This window comes from Nycticebus coucang, chromosome 8 (genome assembly GCF_027406575.1).
Source record: "Nycticebus coucang isolate mNycCou1 chromosome 8, mNycCou1.pri, whole genome shotgun sequence".
In the NCBI taxonomy this organism is placed as follows: Eukaryota; Metazoa; Chordata; class Mammalia; order Primates; family Lorisidae; genus Nycticebus; species Nycticebus coucang.
In genome coordinates, this window is record NC_069787.1 from 69,546,589 (window position 1) to 69,563,658 (window position 17,070).

At 37.5% G+C, this 17,070-nt stretch overlaps 2 protein-coding genes across 3 annotated transcripts in view; one reads left to right on the forward strand and one right to left on the reverse strand.

Moving 5' to 3' along the window:
* Positions 1–8,028: 8,028 nt before the first annotated feature.
* On the forward strand, positions 8,029–8,549 carry LOC128592021 (U6 snRNA-associated Sm-like protein LSm8). Its single transcript, XM_053599860.1, has one exon. It carries the CDS (start codon positions 8,084–8,086, stop codon positions 8,372–8,374), a length of 291 nt encoding a protein of 96 aa, XP_053455835.1. The 5' UTR covers positions 8,029–8,083; the 3' UTR covers positions 8,375–8,549.
* A 572-nt stretch (positions 8,550–9,121) lies between these two features.
* The window catches only part of NGLY1 (N-glycanase 1), a 68,618-nt gene continuing 60,669 nt past the window's right edge, over positions 9,122–17,070 (reverse strand). For both annotated transcript variants that reach the window (XM_053599437.1, XM_053599436.1), the window contains exons 11-12: positions 10,539–10,716; positions 9,122–9,842 (exon numbers count right to left, since the gene is read on the reverse strand). In XM_053599437.1, coding sequence (XP_053455412.1) covers positions 9,667–9,842; positions 10,539–10,716 — 354 coding nt within the window. In that variant the 3' untranslated portion in view covers positions 9,122–9,666. The remainder of the gene's footprint in view (positions 9,843–10,538; positions 10,717–17,070) is intronic.

The window sequence follows — 17,070 nt, forward strand, 5'->3', positions numbered from 1 at the left end:
AGGTTACACTGATTGCAATTGTTAGGTAAAGTCCCTCTTGCAATCATGTCTTGTCCCCATAAAGTGTAACACACACCAAGGCCCCACCCACCTCCCTCCTTCCCTCTTTCTGTTTCCCCCCCATAACCATAATTGTCATTAATTGTCCTCATATCAAAATTGAGTACATAGGATTCATGCTTCTCCATTCTTGTGATGCTTTACTAAGAATAATGTCTTCCACGTCCATCCAGGTTAATACGAAGGATGTAAAGTCTCCATTTTTTTTAATGGCTGAATAGTATTCCATGGTATACATATACCACAGCTTGTTAATCCATTCCTGGGTTGGTGGGCATTTAGGCTGTTTCCACATTTTGGCGATTGTAAATTGAGCTGCAATAAACAGTCTAGTACAAGTGTCCTTATGATAAAAGGATTTCTTTCCTTCTGGGTAGATGCCCAGTAATGGGATTGCAGGATCAAATGGGAGGTCTAGCTTGAGTGCTTTGAGGTTTCTCCATACTTCCTTCCGGAAAGGTTGTACTAGTTTGCAGTCCCACCAGCAGTGTAAAAGTGTTCCCTTCTCTCCACATCCACGCCAGCATCTGCAGTTTTGAGATTTTGTGATGTGGGCCATTCTCACTGGGGTTAGATGATATCTCAGGGTTGTCTTGATTTGCATTTCTCTAATATATAGAGATGATGAACATTTTTTCAGGTGTTTGTTAGCCATTCATCTGTCTTCTTTAGAGAAAGTTCTATTCATGTCTCTTGCCCATTGATATAAGGGATTGTTGGCTTTTTTCCTGTGGATTAATTTGAGTTCTCTATAGATCCTAGTTATCAAGCTTTTGTCTGATTGAAAATATGCAAATATCCTTTCCCACTGTGTAGGTTGTCTCTTTGCTTTGGTTATTGTCTCCTTAGCTGTACAGAAGCTTTTCAGTTTAATGAAGTCCCATTTGTTTATTTTTGTTGTTGTTGCAATTGCCATGGCAGTCTTCTTCATGAAGTCTTTCCCCAGGCCAATATCTTCCCGTGTTTTTCCTATGCTTTCTTGGAGGATTTTTATTGTTTCATGCCTTAAATTTAAGTCCTTTATCCATCTTGAATCAATTTTTGTGAGTGGAGAAAGGTGTGGGTCCAGTTTCAGTCTTTTACATGTAGACATCCAGTTCTCCCAACGCCATTTATTGAATAGGGAGTCTTTCCCCCAAGGTATGTTCTTGTTTGGTTTATCAAAGATTAGGTGGTTGTAAAATGTTAGTTTCATTTCTTGGTTTTCAATTCGATTCCAAGTGTCTAAGTCTCTGTTTTTATGCCAGTACCATGTTGTCTTGAGCACTATGGCTTTGTAGTACAGACTAAAATCTGGTATGCTGATGCCCCCAGCTTTATTTTTGTTACAGAGAGCTGCCTTAGCTCAGTCAAGATGAGAAGCTAATTAAGGACACAACTCCCTTCACCATAGTTTCAAAGAAAATTAAATACCTAGGAGTATACCTAACGAAGGAGGTGAAGGACCTCTATAAAGAAAACTATGAAATCCTCAGAAAGGAAATAGCAGAGGATATTAACAAATGGAAGAACATACCATGCTCATGGACGGGAAGAATCAACATTGTTAAAATGTCTATACTTCCCAAAGCAATCTACCTATTCAATGCCATTCCTATCAAAATACCAACATCGTACTTTCAGGCAAGTAATTTTCATGAGTAAAGTTATGGTAGGTAAAAATGAATGAATGAATACCTAAATAAAATCATGCAACCTATTTACTCTACTTTGATTTTATGCTCCTGATAGACATGGGAACCCAGAGGAATATTTCCCTAAGAAAAATGGTGCAAGTGTTAAAATAAATGGTGACTGGCACTAGATTTCAGCTTTGGAGCTGAAAACAATGAGTGGGGTTTATGGTGAACAGGTAATACAAGTCCTGTGCAAGCAGTCTTTTGTTAAAGGGGTGTAGTATAGGTGCTATTCAGGCTTAGCCAACTGCTGCCACAGAGAAATAATGGACACGTATCACCTTATCCAATTTGTCAATGTAAGCTAAAAATCCTGATTTTATGTTAAATCTATTAATTTTTAATTGTTAGTTGAAAAAGGCTAAAGACAACTCAAAATGTGAACTATTGTACACTCAATTAATACACAGCAGTAGAAAAGATGAGGAAATTTTTAAACTAGTGATGTAGCATGATTTCCCTGAAATGTTAAGTAAAAAAAAAGGCAAGGTGCAAAACATATGTGTAGTGTAGTATAGTGTCAATACTCTTGGAAAGGAGATTTTTTTTTTTTTTTCTTGAGACAGAATCTCACTCTGTCACCCTAAGTAGAATGCACTGGTGTCATCATAGCTCACAGCAACCTCAGTCTCTTGGGCTCAAGTGATCCTCTTGCCTCAGCCTCCTGAGCAGCTGGGACTACAGGCACCCAACACAACATCCTGGCTTATTTTTCTGTTTTTAGTAGAGACAGGGGCTTACTCTTGCTCAAGCTGGTCTCAAACTCATGAGCTCAAGCAATGCACTTGTGTTGGCCTCCCAGGTGTGAACCACCATGCCCTGCCAGGAGAAAATTTTTTTTTTCTGCTAATTTTAAAAATGGAAAAATAAACCCAAGCTCATAAATGGTTACCCATGGGGGTGGGGTGGGTGGAAGAAAGGAACAGGGAAGGGAGAAAGAACTTAGCCAGATACTTCTGTGCACTTACCTTGACATATAGTTTTGACTTTGGAACTGTGAATATCTTTTACATAAGAAAAAAATAAAATTAAATCATAAAGGAAAAAAGAAAATCCCTAAAAGAAATGAACCTAAATAGTGATCAGGGAGTGGTGGGGTTTAGAGTCTTCAGCATGTCTGCCTGCTGGATGTCTAGGCACCCTGTCAGGAAGCTCTTGGTTGGCACGCCACACCCACCACGACTGTTCTGCTGTCAGCCCCCTCAACCAAGGGAGGGGTTTGGTAAGAATGTGAACTAAACAGTGAGTGAAAAAACCCAGGCCAGCTCCCTGTTATCACAGTAGATCAAACATTTAAGAAAGACCAATTACATGGAGAACCAAGATGAATAATATGACATGAATCCAGGAGAAAAAGGAAATAATTTAGCAACAAAAGAGATTCCTAGAATATTTCTAATTGTTAATCTCATGGAGATAAACAACAAACAAGCACAAGCTGATACGAAGGAAAGCAATTATAAAGGCTTAGATATTAAACATGATCATAAAAACAATCCACTCAATAGAAGAGACAAAGATATGGGAGGGTATATTTATACATGTCTACAAATTCTAAAGAACATATATTAATATATAATACATGTTAATGTATAAATTTATATGTAAAATACATACATATGTACAGAAAATTTAAAGAAACCAGGTGGCTAATGAACATATGAAAAATTGTTTAATCTTGGAAGCAGACAAGGAAATAGCAATTAAACCTACATGTTGTCAGTCTTTAGAATGGCAAAAATAACATTGCTGTTTTAGTAATTGACTGCTGTGTAAACAAATCACTCCAAAACATTATGTCTTTAAAAAAAAGCATTAATTCTCTCTCATGGTTTCTGCGCATGCACTGGGAATTCGGTAGAGGTTTGGCCGGGCAGTTCTGACTTGGAGTGTCTCATTCCCATGAAGCTATCGTCTTTTTTTTTTTTTAAAGTTCAGATTAATAAGAGGGTACTAATGATTAGGTTACGATGTTTGCATTTGTTAGGTAAAGTCCCTGTTATAGTTGTGTCCTGCACCCTTCCATTGTGTCCATAGATGGCGGCACACCAATCCCCCTCCCTCTGCATCCTCACCTCCTCCCCCCAAGTTGAATTGAACTGAGTTTTTCTCTTGTGTGGGAGTGTATTAGTTTGTCTGCCAGCTTCATATTAGTATTGAGTACATTGGATATTTGCTTTTTAAGAATGTGTTCACCTCCATCTAGGTTAATACAAAAGATGTAAAGTCTCCATTTTTTTAAAATACTGAATAGTATTCCATGGTACACATTTAGCACAGTTTATCAATCCATTCATGGGTTGTTTCCACATCTTGGCAATCATAAATTGAGCTGTGATCAACATCTAGTGTAAATGTCCTTATGATAAAATGATTTTTTTTTGCTTCTGGGTAGGAAGCTACAACCTTGAAGGCTTGACTAGGGTGGAAGAATCTACCTCCCTGACTAGCAAGTTGGTGTTGCTGGTTGGAGGGAGGCCTCAGTTCCTCTCCACAGGTCTGCTTGAGCATCCTAGTGGCATGGCAGTCCAAGAAAGCCAAGGCTTTTTATGACCTAGTCTCAGAACAGATCAGCTCTAATTTAAAGGGGATAAATGCAAAGGCATGAAGGTCAGGAGGTGAGAATCACTGACAGCTGGCTACCGCAATTGCAACGTAGTTTTGGCAAGAATGGGAGAAAATAGGTGCCTCAAACATTCTTGCTGGGTGTATTAATTGCTGTTTCTTATTTAGAGAGCAATTGACACTATCTATTAAGATTTAAAATGCACATATCTTTGCATATAGTCTATGTGAAAGAAGCATGTATAAGGATGTTCTCTGTAGTGGGTGCTTATAAAAAAGGGAGGGAATCTAAAAATCTGAAAATAAGGGAATGGATAAATTATGGAATACTGGTGAGCAGTTAAGAAGAATGTAGCAGATCTGTGACTGATCTGGAAAGACTTCTAAGACATGTTTTTTTGACAGACTCATTATGTCACACTCCATAGAGTGCTGTGGCGTCACAGCTCACAGCAACCTCAAACTGTTAGGCTTATGCGATTCTCTCACCTCAGCCTCCCAAGTAGCTGGGACTACAGGTGCCTGCCACAATGCCCAGCTGTTTTTTGTTGCAGTTGTCATTGTTGTTTAGCTGGCCTGGGCAGGGTTTGAACCTGCCTCCAGACTCGGTGTATGTGGCTGGCGCTGCAACCACTGTGCTATAGGCACCCAGCCATAAGACATGTTTTTAAGAAAAACAAGTGGAAAAAGAATACACTTCTATTTACATAAACTAAACACAGCAAAACCATTTTTGGGGGTTTTATGAGACAGATTCTCACTCATTACTCTGGGGTTGAGTACCATGGTGTCACGGCTCACAGCAACCTCAAACTCTTGGACTTAAGCGATTCTCTTACCTCAGGCTCCCAAGTAGCTGGGACTACATACAGGTGCCTGCCACAACACCTGGCTAATTTTTCTACTTTTAGTAGAAACGGGGTCTTGCTCTTGTTCAGGCTGGTCTCGGACTCCTGAGCTCAGGCAATCCACCTACCTTGGCCTCCCAGAGTGCTGGGATTACAGGCGTGACCCACACCTCATCCAGCCTCATGCAGGCTGGATGCAGACATATATAAACATGGAAATATACAGGAAACCTTTGGAAGAACACATAAAAATTTTGGCAGCTAATTCAGAAAACAGTGTAGAGAGTGAGGAGTGAAGGCAGCAGTTTTAGAATATTTTCTTCTTTGAATTTAACAACAATGGCTTTAATGTTTAAAAATCAGATTGTTACTTCTTAGATTGAGTTACAATCTAAAAAGTCCTCTCAGAAAAGCTTTAGTGGTTAGACTCCATGATATCTACTTCAGCTTTTTGGAGGCCCTTTCTGACTGACTTATAGATTTCTAGCTGATGCTACAATTTTGTTGATCTCAGATCAAGTTTTTAGAAAATTAATAGAGCAAGGTCTCAACTTCTATTTTCACTTAGAGTGGTTTAACAAATAGGGAAGGATGTTATACATACAGGCATTAAAATACTGGCTCAGCCTCTCTGTTTCATCGTCTGTGAAATGGAGATAACACAAGCTACTGTCCAACAGCACTATCATCAAATGAGACTTTGAAAGTCATTGGCATTTATTATGAACTAAAAAAGTGGCCACTATTAGTTTAGGTCCATCCTAAGACTCTTAACAGAAATAAAGCACTATTTTGGTCAATAAAGAGGATGTAACTGAATATATGCTATGTGGAATAAACAATCACAACTTGTTTTGGTTTACTCTTATTCTTCTCCAGAAAGTCTTTAAGGAAGGTATGTCACCTGGTCTACACTTAGGAGTGTATTTGCCTAAATTGTAAAATCAAAACACAACTTAGTGAGACATAAAGAAAAAAATCTTTAGAATAGGTTAACTATAGTTAGGAAAAAACCATATTCTAATTTGAATTGTAATATCTTCTCAATTTGAACTTTTCTATCAGTATCTATGTTCATGAAATACCTACTAAACAAGCAACCCACACACAAGTCTATGATTCCATAACCTTGCGACTTGATAGAAGGAAAGACAGGAGTATAAATGAATCTTGCCCACACCCTTGTTTCATCCATTTGTTTGGACAGGTCATTTAACTTCTCTGGGCTTGAGTTTTTCTCAGTGAAAAGTTAGAAGTCTGGGTTAAATTATCTCTAAAAACCCTTTCTACCTCAAAGGTGTTCTATGACAAAAAGTGCTCTCTAGCCCTCCCTTAATTCAGAGGTGCTTCTTTTACTTGTAAATTGATCAAAACATCAGATGTACTTTTTTGCTCACCCTAAGAATGTGATTTCTAGCAAAGGACTTCTGCTAACACACACACACACTCTATAGCTAAAACCAGACTGTTTGTGGAATTCATTATAATGGGATCTGGCCAGAAACCAGGGAATAAATTCTTTTTATTCAATGGGCAATGTCAGTGGAAAGCTATTCAATCAAAAGATCCTAAATGATTATTATGAATTATACCTTAATATTAGCACCGGTTTATTGAGGGTCTGTACTATTGGCCCTTCTTTGCCTAACCTAAGTGACTGTTTACTGTCACTTAATGTATTAGGAATTATTTTGTTCCATACCCTCTGTAGTATTTCTAAACTACTCTGTATAATAAATTATTATGTGTTAACACATATTGAGTCTGCTGTGGTTGAAGCTCTCATGGAATTCATTTAAGTATGCAAATACCTTTTCTCTTTGCCAGTTCAGCTCTATAAAAACATGGGACATTTGAACGCCGATCATTTTTCTCCTTAAAGCCACAGTAAAAATTATGTTTCCTAATCTAAGATAAAGTATGTTCTACTGAGTTCCTACATTTCTGTTAACATCTTTATAAAACTGCTGAGGATTTCTAGGCTTTCTCTTGAGCGTTAAAAGGGTTGGTGCACATGGTATCAAAATACTGTGCCAATAATACGCAAGAGTAGCAGTTCTCAACCTGTGGGTCAAGACCCATTTGTAAAAAAAAAAAAGACCCATTTGTAACAATGAAAATACATCCTGCATATCAGATATTTACATTACGATTCACAACAGTAGCAAAATTACAGTTAGGAAGTAGCAACGAAAATAATTTTATGGTTGGGGGTGACCACAACATGAGGAACTGTATTAAAGAGTCGCAGCATTCAGAGGCATTAGGAAGGTTGAGAACCACTGTGCAAGACGGATGTCAGGATCTCTCCAATTTTAAATACTTGGCCACTATAGGCTGATGTGATAACTTAATCTGAGAATTCCAGAAAACTTTCCAGTACTGAAGACATATTATGTAATATATAGTACCTTCAGATACATAAACTACTTCTTTTAAAATATAACTTTTTAGCAAAAAATTCCCAACCAAGTTTGAAAGCAATTAGAAAAAACAAATATAGGGTCAGTGCCTGTGGCTCAAAGGAGTAGGGCGCCAGCCCCACATGCCAGAGGTGGCGAGTTCAAGCCCAGCCCCGGCCAAAAACTGCAAAAAAAAAAAAAATCAAGTAATATACACTGGATGTGGTGGTATTACCTGTTGTTCTAGCTATTCAGTAGGCTGAGATAGGAAGATTGCTTGAGTTTAGGAGTTTGACTTCATAATGGGCAAAATAGTAAGAATTCCCACCTCTAAAGAAATAAAAAAAAATTATTAAAAAGAAAATATAAGATCTTTGTTTCAGAATCTTACTCCTTTTTTTTTTTTTGAGGCAGGGTCTCACTTGGTCACCCAGGCTGGAGTACAGTGGCATGATCAAAACTCACTGTAGGCCTTTCAGCTTTGCTCGTAACCGGTGCGGCTCCACAACCCGCGTTTGCTGGGCCGAGCAGCATGACATCCGCCCTGGAGAACTACATCAACCGAACTGTTGCTGTTATTACTTCTGATGGGAGAATGATTGTGGGAACACTGAAAGGTTTTGACCAGACCATTAATTTGATTTTGGATGAAAGCCACGAGCGAGTATTCAGCTCTTCACAAGGAGTAGAGCAAGTGGTACTAGGATTGTACATTGTAAGAGGTGACAATGTTGCAGTCATTGGAGAAATTGATGAAGAAACAGATTCTGCGCTTGATTTGGGGAATATTCGGGCAGAACCTCTAAACTCCGTAGCACATTGAAGAAAAACTACATACTTGGACATCTGTAAATCTTTGTACAGAAACTGATTATTCTGAGGACAATGTGTGGAATTTTTATGAGTGTGTAATTGTGGATTTTGATTACATATTGATTCATTGTAATATGTAAATTAAAATATTTCTACATTTTATTGAAAAAAAAAAAAAAAAAAAACTCACTGTAGCCTGAAACTCCTAGGTTCAAGCAATCTTTCCACCTTGGCCTCCCAAAGTGCTGGGATTACAGGCATGAGCCACTGTGTCCAGCCCTTATTAAATATTCCATAAGGCATGTATTTCTACCAAGTTACACAGGATGAGAATCTCTTAGTATGTCCTTTTTTTGTAAAAAATTGAGAATTCACTTTGCAAAATATCACAAAAGGAATATGGAGGCTTGGGTCTCTTTTTCATCACTGCTTCCTGCACAGTACTTTGCACACAAATAATTAATATTCACTAAACATAGTTGGAGAGGTTATATGGAAAACACAAAAAACCCTTGATATACTGTATAATATACAGTTACACAGTTTTAAAGAATATTTTATTCAAATGAGGTAGATAAAATTAAAACTGAAAGGCAAAGCATTTTCAAGTGTCCACAGATTATGAAATTTACAATGTATCTTTGAATTTATGCTGTCAATGTTAAATGTTTTTCACAACAACACATATTGAAGTGGTTTTCAATATTTAATAAACTTAGTAAAGATCTTTATTTAGCCAAAGTAATCACTAAAAAGATATAAGGCAAAATAATTCATTTTATTTCTTAAATGCCTACATATTTACAATCATAAAAATTTTCATGCATTATGTAACTTATGAGATACTATACTTTCACATTTATTAAAAATTAAAAATTTTAAGAAAATCTAATTGAACCACTTATGAAGAAATGAATGGCTGATCAGAAACTGTCAAATTACTAGTATAAGCCTAAGATTTTACCATTATCATGAATAGTGTTTAATCGCACTTAATCATGAATACCATCATTTAACTTTTAAAACTATTCTTACAGTTTTTAGACTAAAAGGTCACTAGGCCAACAAGACTTTACTCCAAATTATAGTCACATATGGAAGAAGTTTTTAATTCAAGGTTTCATTATGGTTCACAGTATAAAGATATATTTTCATAAGGGTTACATGATGGATAGCTAGCAAAAGAAATATGCTAGCACAGAATAGTAAATTGCCAACTAAGCATGCACTGAACCAACAGACTACTTTAGACCATGGTTTAAGTCCTTGATTATTGCCAGCTTTTCTATAATATTCAAGTTCTCAAAGGTCACTGAATTTTATAATTATCTCCAAACAATTTTCTTCGTGGTCATTTAAGCTTTGTCTAAACAGCTGGGTATGTTGCCAAGCAACATCACCATCTCCTCTGCTTAATTCTGCTTCCAAAATAACTTCAGTGGCACTAGAAAAATCATGATAGGAGCGAAGATTTTTATCTGTGGGAGAGGGAAAAAAAAATTAACATTTTTGCTTTTGGTAATTTAAAGAGCATAAAGAGATAGTTCTGAAATGCATTTTATATAGGCTGACCTATAGGTTACAAGCAACCCTTAAAAAATAAATACAAATTATTCTTTATGGAGTAATGCATCCTTTGGAACAATGAAATGATTTTCTCCTTACATTTGCATTTCACAATAACAACAAAAAATCAGCCTTCCTGTTACAAAGAGATTACACAGGTTTTTACTTCTAAAACTTTTTTTTTTTTTTGAGACGGAGTCTAACTCCACAGCCTTGAATAGAGTGCCATGGCATCATAGCTCACAGCAACCTCAAACTTTTGGGCTCAAGCAATCCTCTTGCCTCAGTCTCCTGAGGAGCTGGGACAAAAGGCATGTACCACCAGGCCTGGGTAGTTATTTTCTATTTTTTTTTTTTTGTTAGCAGAGATGGGGTCTTGCTCTTGCTTAGGCTTATCCCAAACTCCTGATCTCAAGTAATCCACCGGCCTTGGCCTCCCAGTATACTAGGATCACAGGTGTGAACCACCAAAACCAGGCACTTAAAAATTTTTTTATTGCAACAGTATTAATAACCCTTGGGTATGAAAAAGAGCTACATCTGAAATAAGTAGTCTTCAGAGTGGTAAATACATACTTTACGATTAATTCTCCCAGTCAGGTGCTTACCGCCTATCAGGTCTACTCGTGCTGTGTCAGACCGCAATTTCCACTGTATTATTCCAGTATGAAAGGTTTGACTACTTGTTCTAATGGAAATGCTATCTACTTTAAGGCCAACTGACCCACACTCAAACTTCCAGGAAATATAAGCAAAAGATGATCCTTCCTTTCGGGCTAAATATACCTGTAAAGTGGAGAGAAGAGGGAGAGAAAATGTCAGAAATAATCAATATTGGAAATAAACACAGTGAAGAGTCTTATCACAGTGTACTATGTACAAATGGTTATTAAAAAATTAATTTTCTCCACTGAAAAGATTCTCATAGCTAACAATTTTTCATTTTTCAAAGCTATTTTTCCTGAGGCATCTTTTGCTCTAGAAGAAAGGTGTTATTTGAATGCAGTGCAAGTACCTTCAGTAAGTGTAGCTCTAAAGAACTGCATGCTAACCACATTTTAGTAAATCACATTTTTTAAACTAAGAAGTTTAGCTATTTAAAATGAACTTTAAGATTAATACTGCTGGAAATGAAGAATTATTCTAAATGCAACTATTCTTTAATTTATCTTCTAAGTCTGGATTTTCATATAAGCTTTTCTAAAGTGAGGTGGGCAACAGCTTCTAAGAAAATACCGTGGCTATGATATAAAAGGTTACATCCATAGCCACTTCCCTAAATGGTACACTCGGTGTTACTTCATCGTCAATATCCCTTACCACATTAAATGGACACCATTTAAGGCCTGCAAGTCTACTGGTTGCTTCTCTCTCCCACTTTCATGTAAAGTCTTCAAGGTGTTGACATGAAAACTGACATCCACAGACTTGGTCTTTTACAGGTAGCTCCACTCAACCAATTTCAAACCCTTAAGTATCTACCACTTCATTTATCCCTTATGTCTGAACTCCCACAAACATCTATTTATTTGAAATAAATAAGACTTGGGGAAAAACACCCTTTCCTTATTTATACTGCACTACCAATGTAGTTATGACTTGAAACTCATCTTAATGCAACCACCTAACATTGCTCAATTATAACTGATACAATCAGATCAATGTTTTATTAATAAAATCTCACTTTCTTCATATCATCTGCCTGGCCTGGAATGCTTAACAAGTACCTGGCTCTTAGATTAAGTGTAAGGTATTAGCTATCAAGTCCTCCATAATGTTATCCCACATGAACCTCCAATACTCTTTTACCCACATATAATTACAGTACAACCACTGTAAGTTGACCACCCAAGGGACTAGTAACTGGTCAATGTACGAAGGTGGTCAATTAGGAACTAGGCCTATGTACTGATATGTACACAGGGGGCACTTCTGGTCTATGAAAATTAGGTCAACTTATGGAGGAGGTCAATATAGGGAGGTGGTCAAGTATGGAATTCTACTGTATTTTATTTCATGTGTATTTGCCTGATTTAACTTAACCAAATCATAAGCTCAGATTCTGGGGCACAGATTCTGGATTCACAAAAGGGCTTTTAAGGAATAAAAATTTATATAGAAACATACATATATTCAAGTTAGACTTGATCCTTTCAGAAACATTTAACCCATACTCTTTAGCTCAGGGGCATATAGTTGAAAGTACCATGTAAAACACATTTTCCAGGGTAATAATCTACTATATGTACTATTCTATATTCTCATCTTTACGCAGCAAGTAAAAAAATCAATCACTACAAGTATTCCAGTCACTATTTGGCAATCTGTATCTAATTTTCTTCCAGCTTAAATATACCTATTAAGTTTTTAGAATCAGTGAGTTAAAAGAGATTATATAACAACTGAACAATCACTCTCTAAGGAAAATAATTTTAAACTAGGTATGTATAGACAACCGTTGTTTGCTGTTAACAAACCTAGATACGTGAAACCGTCACTTGCTAGACTAAGTTCAGGGCAACCTCACGGTCACATCCTCTGATGCTCACACGTTCCTCCCGCACGCTCTGCTTAGAGCAGTTTGTAAAGAGAACAAATTCTGGGGCTCAGAATTGTACCAGGGTTCTCTGGGGATCATTAGTTTCACCCACTCTAAATTACGGAGCATCTGAGGATTATCCATAGCTTAATTACTTTTCAAAGGAATAGCTAGTAAAGATGGTTATCTGGGAAAGATGAGCCAAACACAGGGGTAACTGGAAGAAAGGAGGTTGGAAAGAACTAACAGATGTGGGGAAAGACAAAAATAGATATACTCAGATTTATGTTTTAATATATATACTCCTGTGCATTGTGTATTTTCAGAGCTTAGTAGCTTCAAACTCCCCACCAAAGTGTAGGTATAAAATGTGATAGGTTGAAGTCAGGTCAGCTCCAAACTTCTAGTTCACTCCAAGCATTGCCTTTATTACATGGTATGGTTTTGGGTCACAACTATGATTTTTTTTTTCTTTTGAGACAGAGTCTTACTTTGTTACCCTTGGTAGAGTGCCATGGCATCATAGTTCACAGCAACCTCAAACTCTTGGGCTCAAGCAAATTCTCTTGCTTTAGCCTCCCAAGTAGCTGGGACTACAGGCACCCATCACAATACCCGGATATTTTTAGAGACAAAGTCTCGCTCTGGCCCAGGCTGATAATGGAACCGGTGAGCTCAGGCACACAGGCCCGCCTTGGCCTACTAGAGTGCTAGGATTATAGGTGTGAGCCACTGCACCCGGCACAATTATGATTTTAACTATAATAGAAGGTTTATAATAGCTGTTGAACACACTTGAAGGAATCCTGAAGGTATCAGTTTTTAAGATATTATAAAATTGGGTGGCGCCTGTGGCTCAGTGAGCAGGGCGCCGGCCCCATATACCGAGGATGGCGGGTTCAAACCCGGCCCCAGCCAAACTGCAACAACAACAACAACAACAACAAGATATTATAAAGTAAAAAATAAGACAGCATTGAATTCTTAAATGCTTAAACATTCAAACATACATACTGTGAGCAAATAAAGGGTCTCAAGTTAAAAAAAATAGTATATGAAGATAAAATAGACCTTATTTATATCAAAAATCCATATCATCTTTTCCATACCAGATATTCTACCAAAAAATCATTTTTGAAGTATTTAAAAGTTACCAAGAATATGTATACTCAGTTTGGTAATTTGAAATGCACCAAAATAATAGAATATATATAAAAATCTCTAGCTGTGGTCCTACCTATGCATAATATCAACAGAACCAGAAACTGTAATTCATTTAGGGGTGAAAATACTTTCTAAGCTCTCAAATATTCACTTGTTTGGTTAGAGACAAATAAACATTTTCTAACCGCTGGCTGTTTCTAACTTCCTGAATTATATGAGAGACATATTTTTGCCTATTGGCTTTTTAAGTTCATGAATTTAAGTTACTGTATGAAGTTTTACATGTACAGTTTTGCAATCTGTGGTGTATTAAGAGGTGAGTTGCTATCTTACTTTAGCAATGGAATTCCTTTATTAGGAATGCTAATAAAACCAGAAGAGAGCTTTTCTCCTGTAGAATGAATTCTCTATGTTATTCCTATCCCTCTCCCACCAGTGACCCGCCCTTATACCTTTTTGATACATATGAGCATATACAGGCATACAAAAAACGTAGGTCAGAGCAAAACCAATGTATCTATGGCTTAGGGTCTAAGCTATACTATTCATAATATATACAAATGAAACTTGTCCTTTGGGTTGTAGCTATAACCATTATTTTCAGGGCAGAACAATTTGCATGGCACCTTCTTTGTTCACTTCACATTCTATAGAAGATGTTTGGATAAAGATTTTTTGATTACTACATGTCAGGCTGCTATGGTTCCCTGTACGTTCAGCTTCTTAAAGCTGTTCTTTAGTACCCTCTCAAAATTATTCTTCTACTTAAGGCCGCTACGATTTACTCAAATTGAGTTCACCATATAGCAGGCACCCTGAAGTCAGTCTTTCCTACAGATAACCTGCAAAGCAGCTATATTTTACTGGATTTTAATTCAATGCTGGTAATCTAGTAATGCTCATGGATCCTATTTTTGGTTATTCCATTTTATCACTGAAATTAAACACAAATCCAGTGTCAGTTCCTACTGCATTTAAATTTTTCTATGCCATACTTCCAATTTATTTCATTGGCACCCTCTAGAATTACCTCTCTGGAACACCAATGCGAACATGTCCTTCTCCTCTGTGAACCCTTTCAGTTTCCTACTACCTAACTGCAAGGTAACCAAAGTCCCCAGGACCTGGCAACTGTTTACCTTCCTAGTTTCATTTTCAATTATTCTGTTACTCACTCTTCCCTGAATATGTCAATGTCTCTCATCTCGGTACTTTTGCACACATCATTTTCATGCCCCCAAACAACCTCCCCTTCCAAATCCTGTTCTCATACTGAGAAACTCTCCCTCTTCTCCAGTCCACTCAGAGAGCCCTTCTGCTGCAAGACCTTCCCTAACTGTGATATTATGATGAGTGTATGTATATACACACACGAACCCATGAGTTTTTATCTGTGTGTAGGTCCTAGTCTTAAATCTCATAGCCCTTGTTATATTTCTCTTCAAGGCAGACTAGAGAAACTAGAAATATGCATAGTACACTCTTTCCTTGCCTTTCTGTCTTGGAGCCGGCCATAAGGAAATTCTCTGACCTACCTTCTGTGATTGTGGGTCATAAGAACCCCATTTCAGAAGGGTTCCTGCCCCATACCTTGGAGGAAGGCAGACTGCACAGAGGAGCCAGAAAGAATCTGAACAGACAGCCTTGCTGGGTTTCTCTACTCAGTCTATTAGTGTTAGATTGTACCCTTTACATCCAACCATATTTCTACACGGTTGTTAATCATGCCTATCCAATGAAGTCTCCATAAAGGGGCCAAAAAGACAGGGTTTGGTGAGCTCTCAGACTGCTGAACATGTGGCGGGTCCTGGAGGGTGGCACACCCAGGGAGGGCAAGGAAGTTCTGCCCCCCTTCTCACACCTACCCTATGCATCTCTCCATCTATATCCTTGGTAATGTCTTTTGTAATAAACCAGTCAACACGTTTCCCGGAGCTCTCTGAGCAAATCTAACAAATTAATAGAATCCAAGGAAGGAGATGTGGGAACCCTAATTTACAGCTTAATTTATAGTTGGAGCTTGTGATTTGCATCTGAAGGGAGGTGGGCAGTCTTAGGGACTAAGCCCTCAACTTTTGGGATCTGATGCTATCTGCAGGGAGCTAGTGTCAGAACTGAATTGAATGAGAGGACACTTTGCTGTTGGCTGCTACAGAACTGCTTGTTTGCTTGTTGGGGGTGGGTGGGTAGGAAGCCCAGGTAGTTGATGATATAGGCCTTCTATGCCGATCGTTATTCAGAGAATAAAAAAAAATTGAGTTTTTAAAATTTCACTCAGACTCAAGATGTTAGTGCTCTTCTGTTTTTCCTTCTGTGGTATCATACACAGATACATATTTTCCTTTAACACTTACCCTATTAATTTAAACAATTGGCCCCTATGTGTCTGTCTTTTATATTAGTCAATGCCCACCTTGAGTCTTGTTTCTTAATTCACCATTACAACCCAGAGGCCAAGTACAATGTTTCACAATGTGGATATTTCCTGAGTGCTAAATACAATCTTGACATAATGCCATGCACCAAAAAATGCTACAATGACTCACTTAGAGACAAAGAGAGTGATAAAACTCATCAAAAGTAAAATCTAAGAGCATCCAAAGGGACCTTATGAACGAAGAAGAGTATCTACAGCATTATACACAGGCCTAGGGTGATGGCAGAATTTATGCCACATATATTCAATTATTCTTACATTCAATAATCTTTACTAAATACTTATGTATTAGGCATTATGCTAGATAAACAATGCTTGAGTACAAAAATGAGTAGAAAAAGATAAGGTCTCTGTCCTAAGAAATGAATACAATCTAGTGAGACACAAGTTCTTACACATATTTGTTAAATAAATGTCATGAAAAAGAGGTACAATAGATAAAATAAATCTATAAAGGGGGAAATGGATTCAGTTGGCTGGGACCAAAAGGAATAAGACTTAAGCCAAGTTCTAGGAATAAGAATAAGTTAATCAAGCAAAAAAGAAAATCAAGGAGGTTCTGTAGAGAAGATAGAAGGAACACAGTTGCAATGCAGCGAGCAAGGGGGTGCAGAGAGCAAGAGGTGGCAGAGTGCAAAGCAAAGCCAGAGAAGGAGACATGGGCCAGACTCTGAAGACCCTTGGAGCTGTTTCTTACTCTAACAGCACTAAATAATTGAAGTTTTGAAAGTGTTTACAGCATGGAGCACATCTTTGAAAGGACAAGGGAAGATACAGAAAGACTAGGTAGGAATTTATTAACCCTGCTTTTATCAAAATGTTATCATTTGCTCCCCCAAAGTGTTCTAGTCTTCTTGATTTTGCTTTTTGTATTCTTTCCAATTCAGGCATTACTAAACAATGTATACACTAAGAAGTAAAATTGAGTAAGTCTTTTGTGCTCCTGGGAGTATACCTCTTTGAGAAATTAAGAATCTGTTCTAAAAATCTAAGAGCAGGC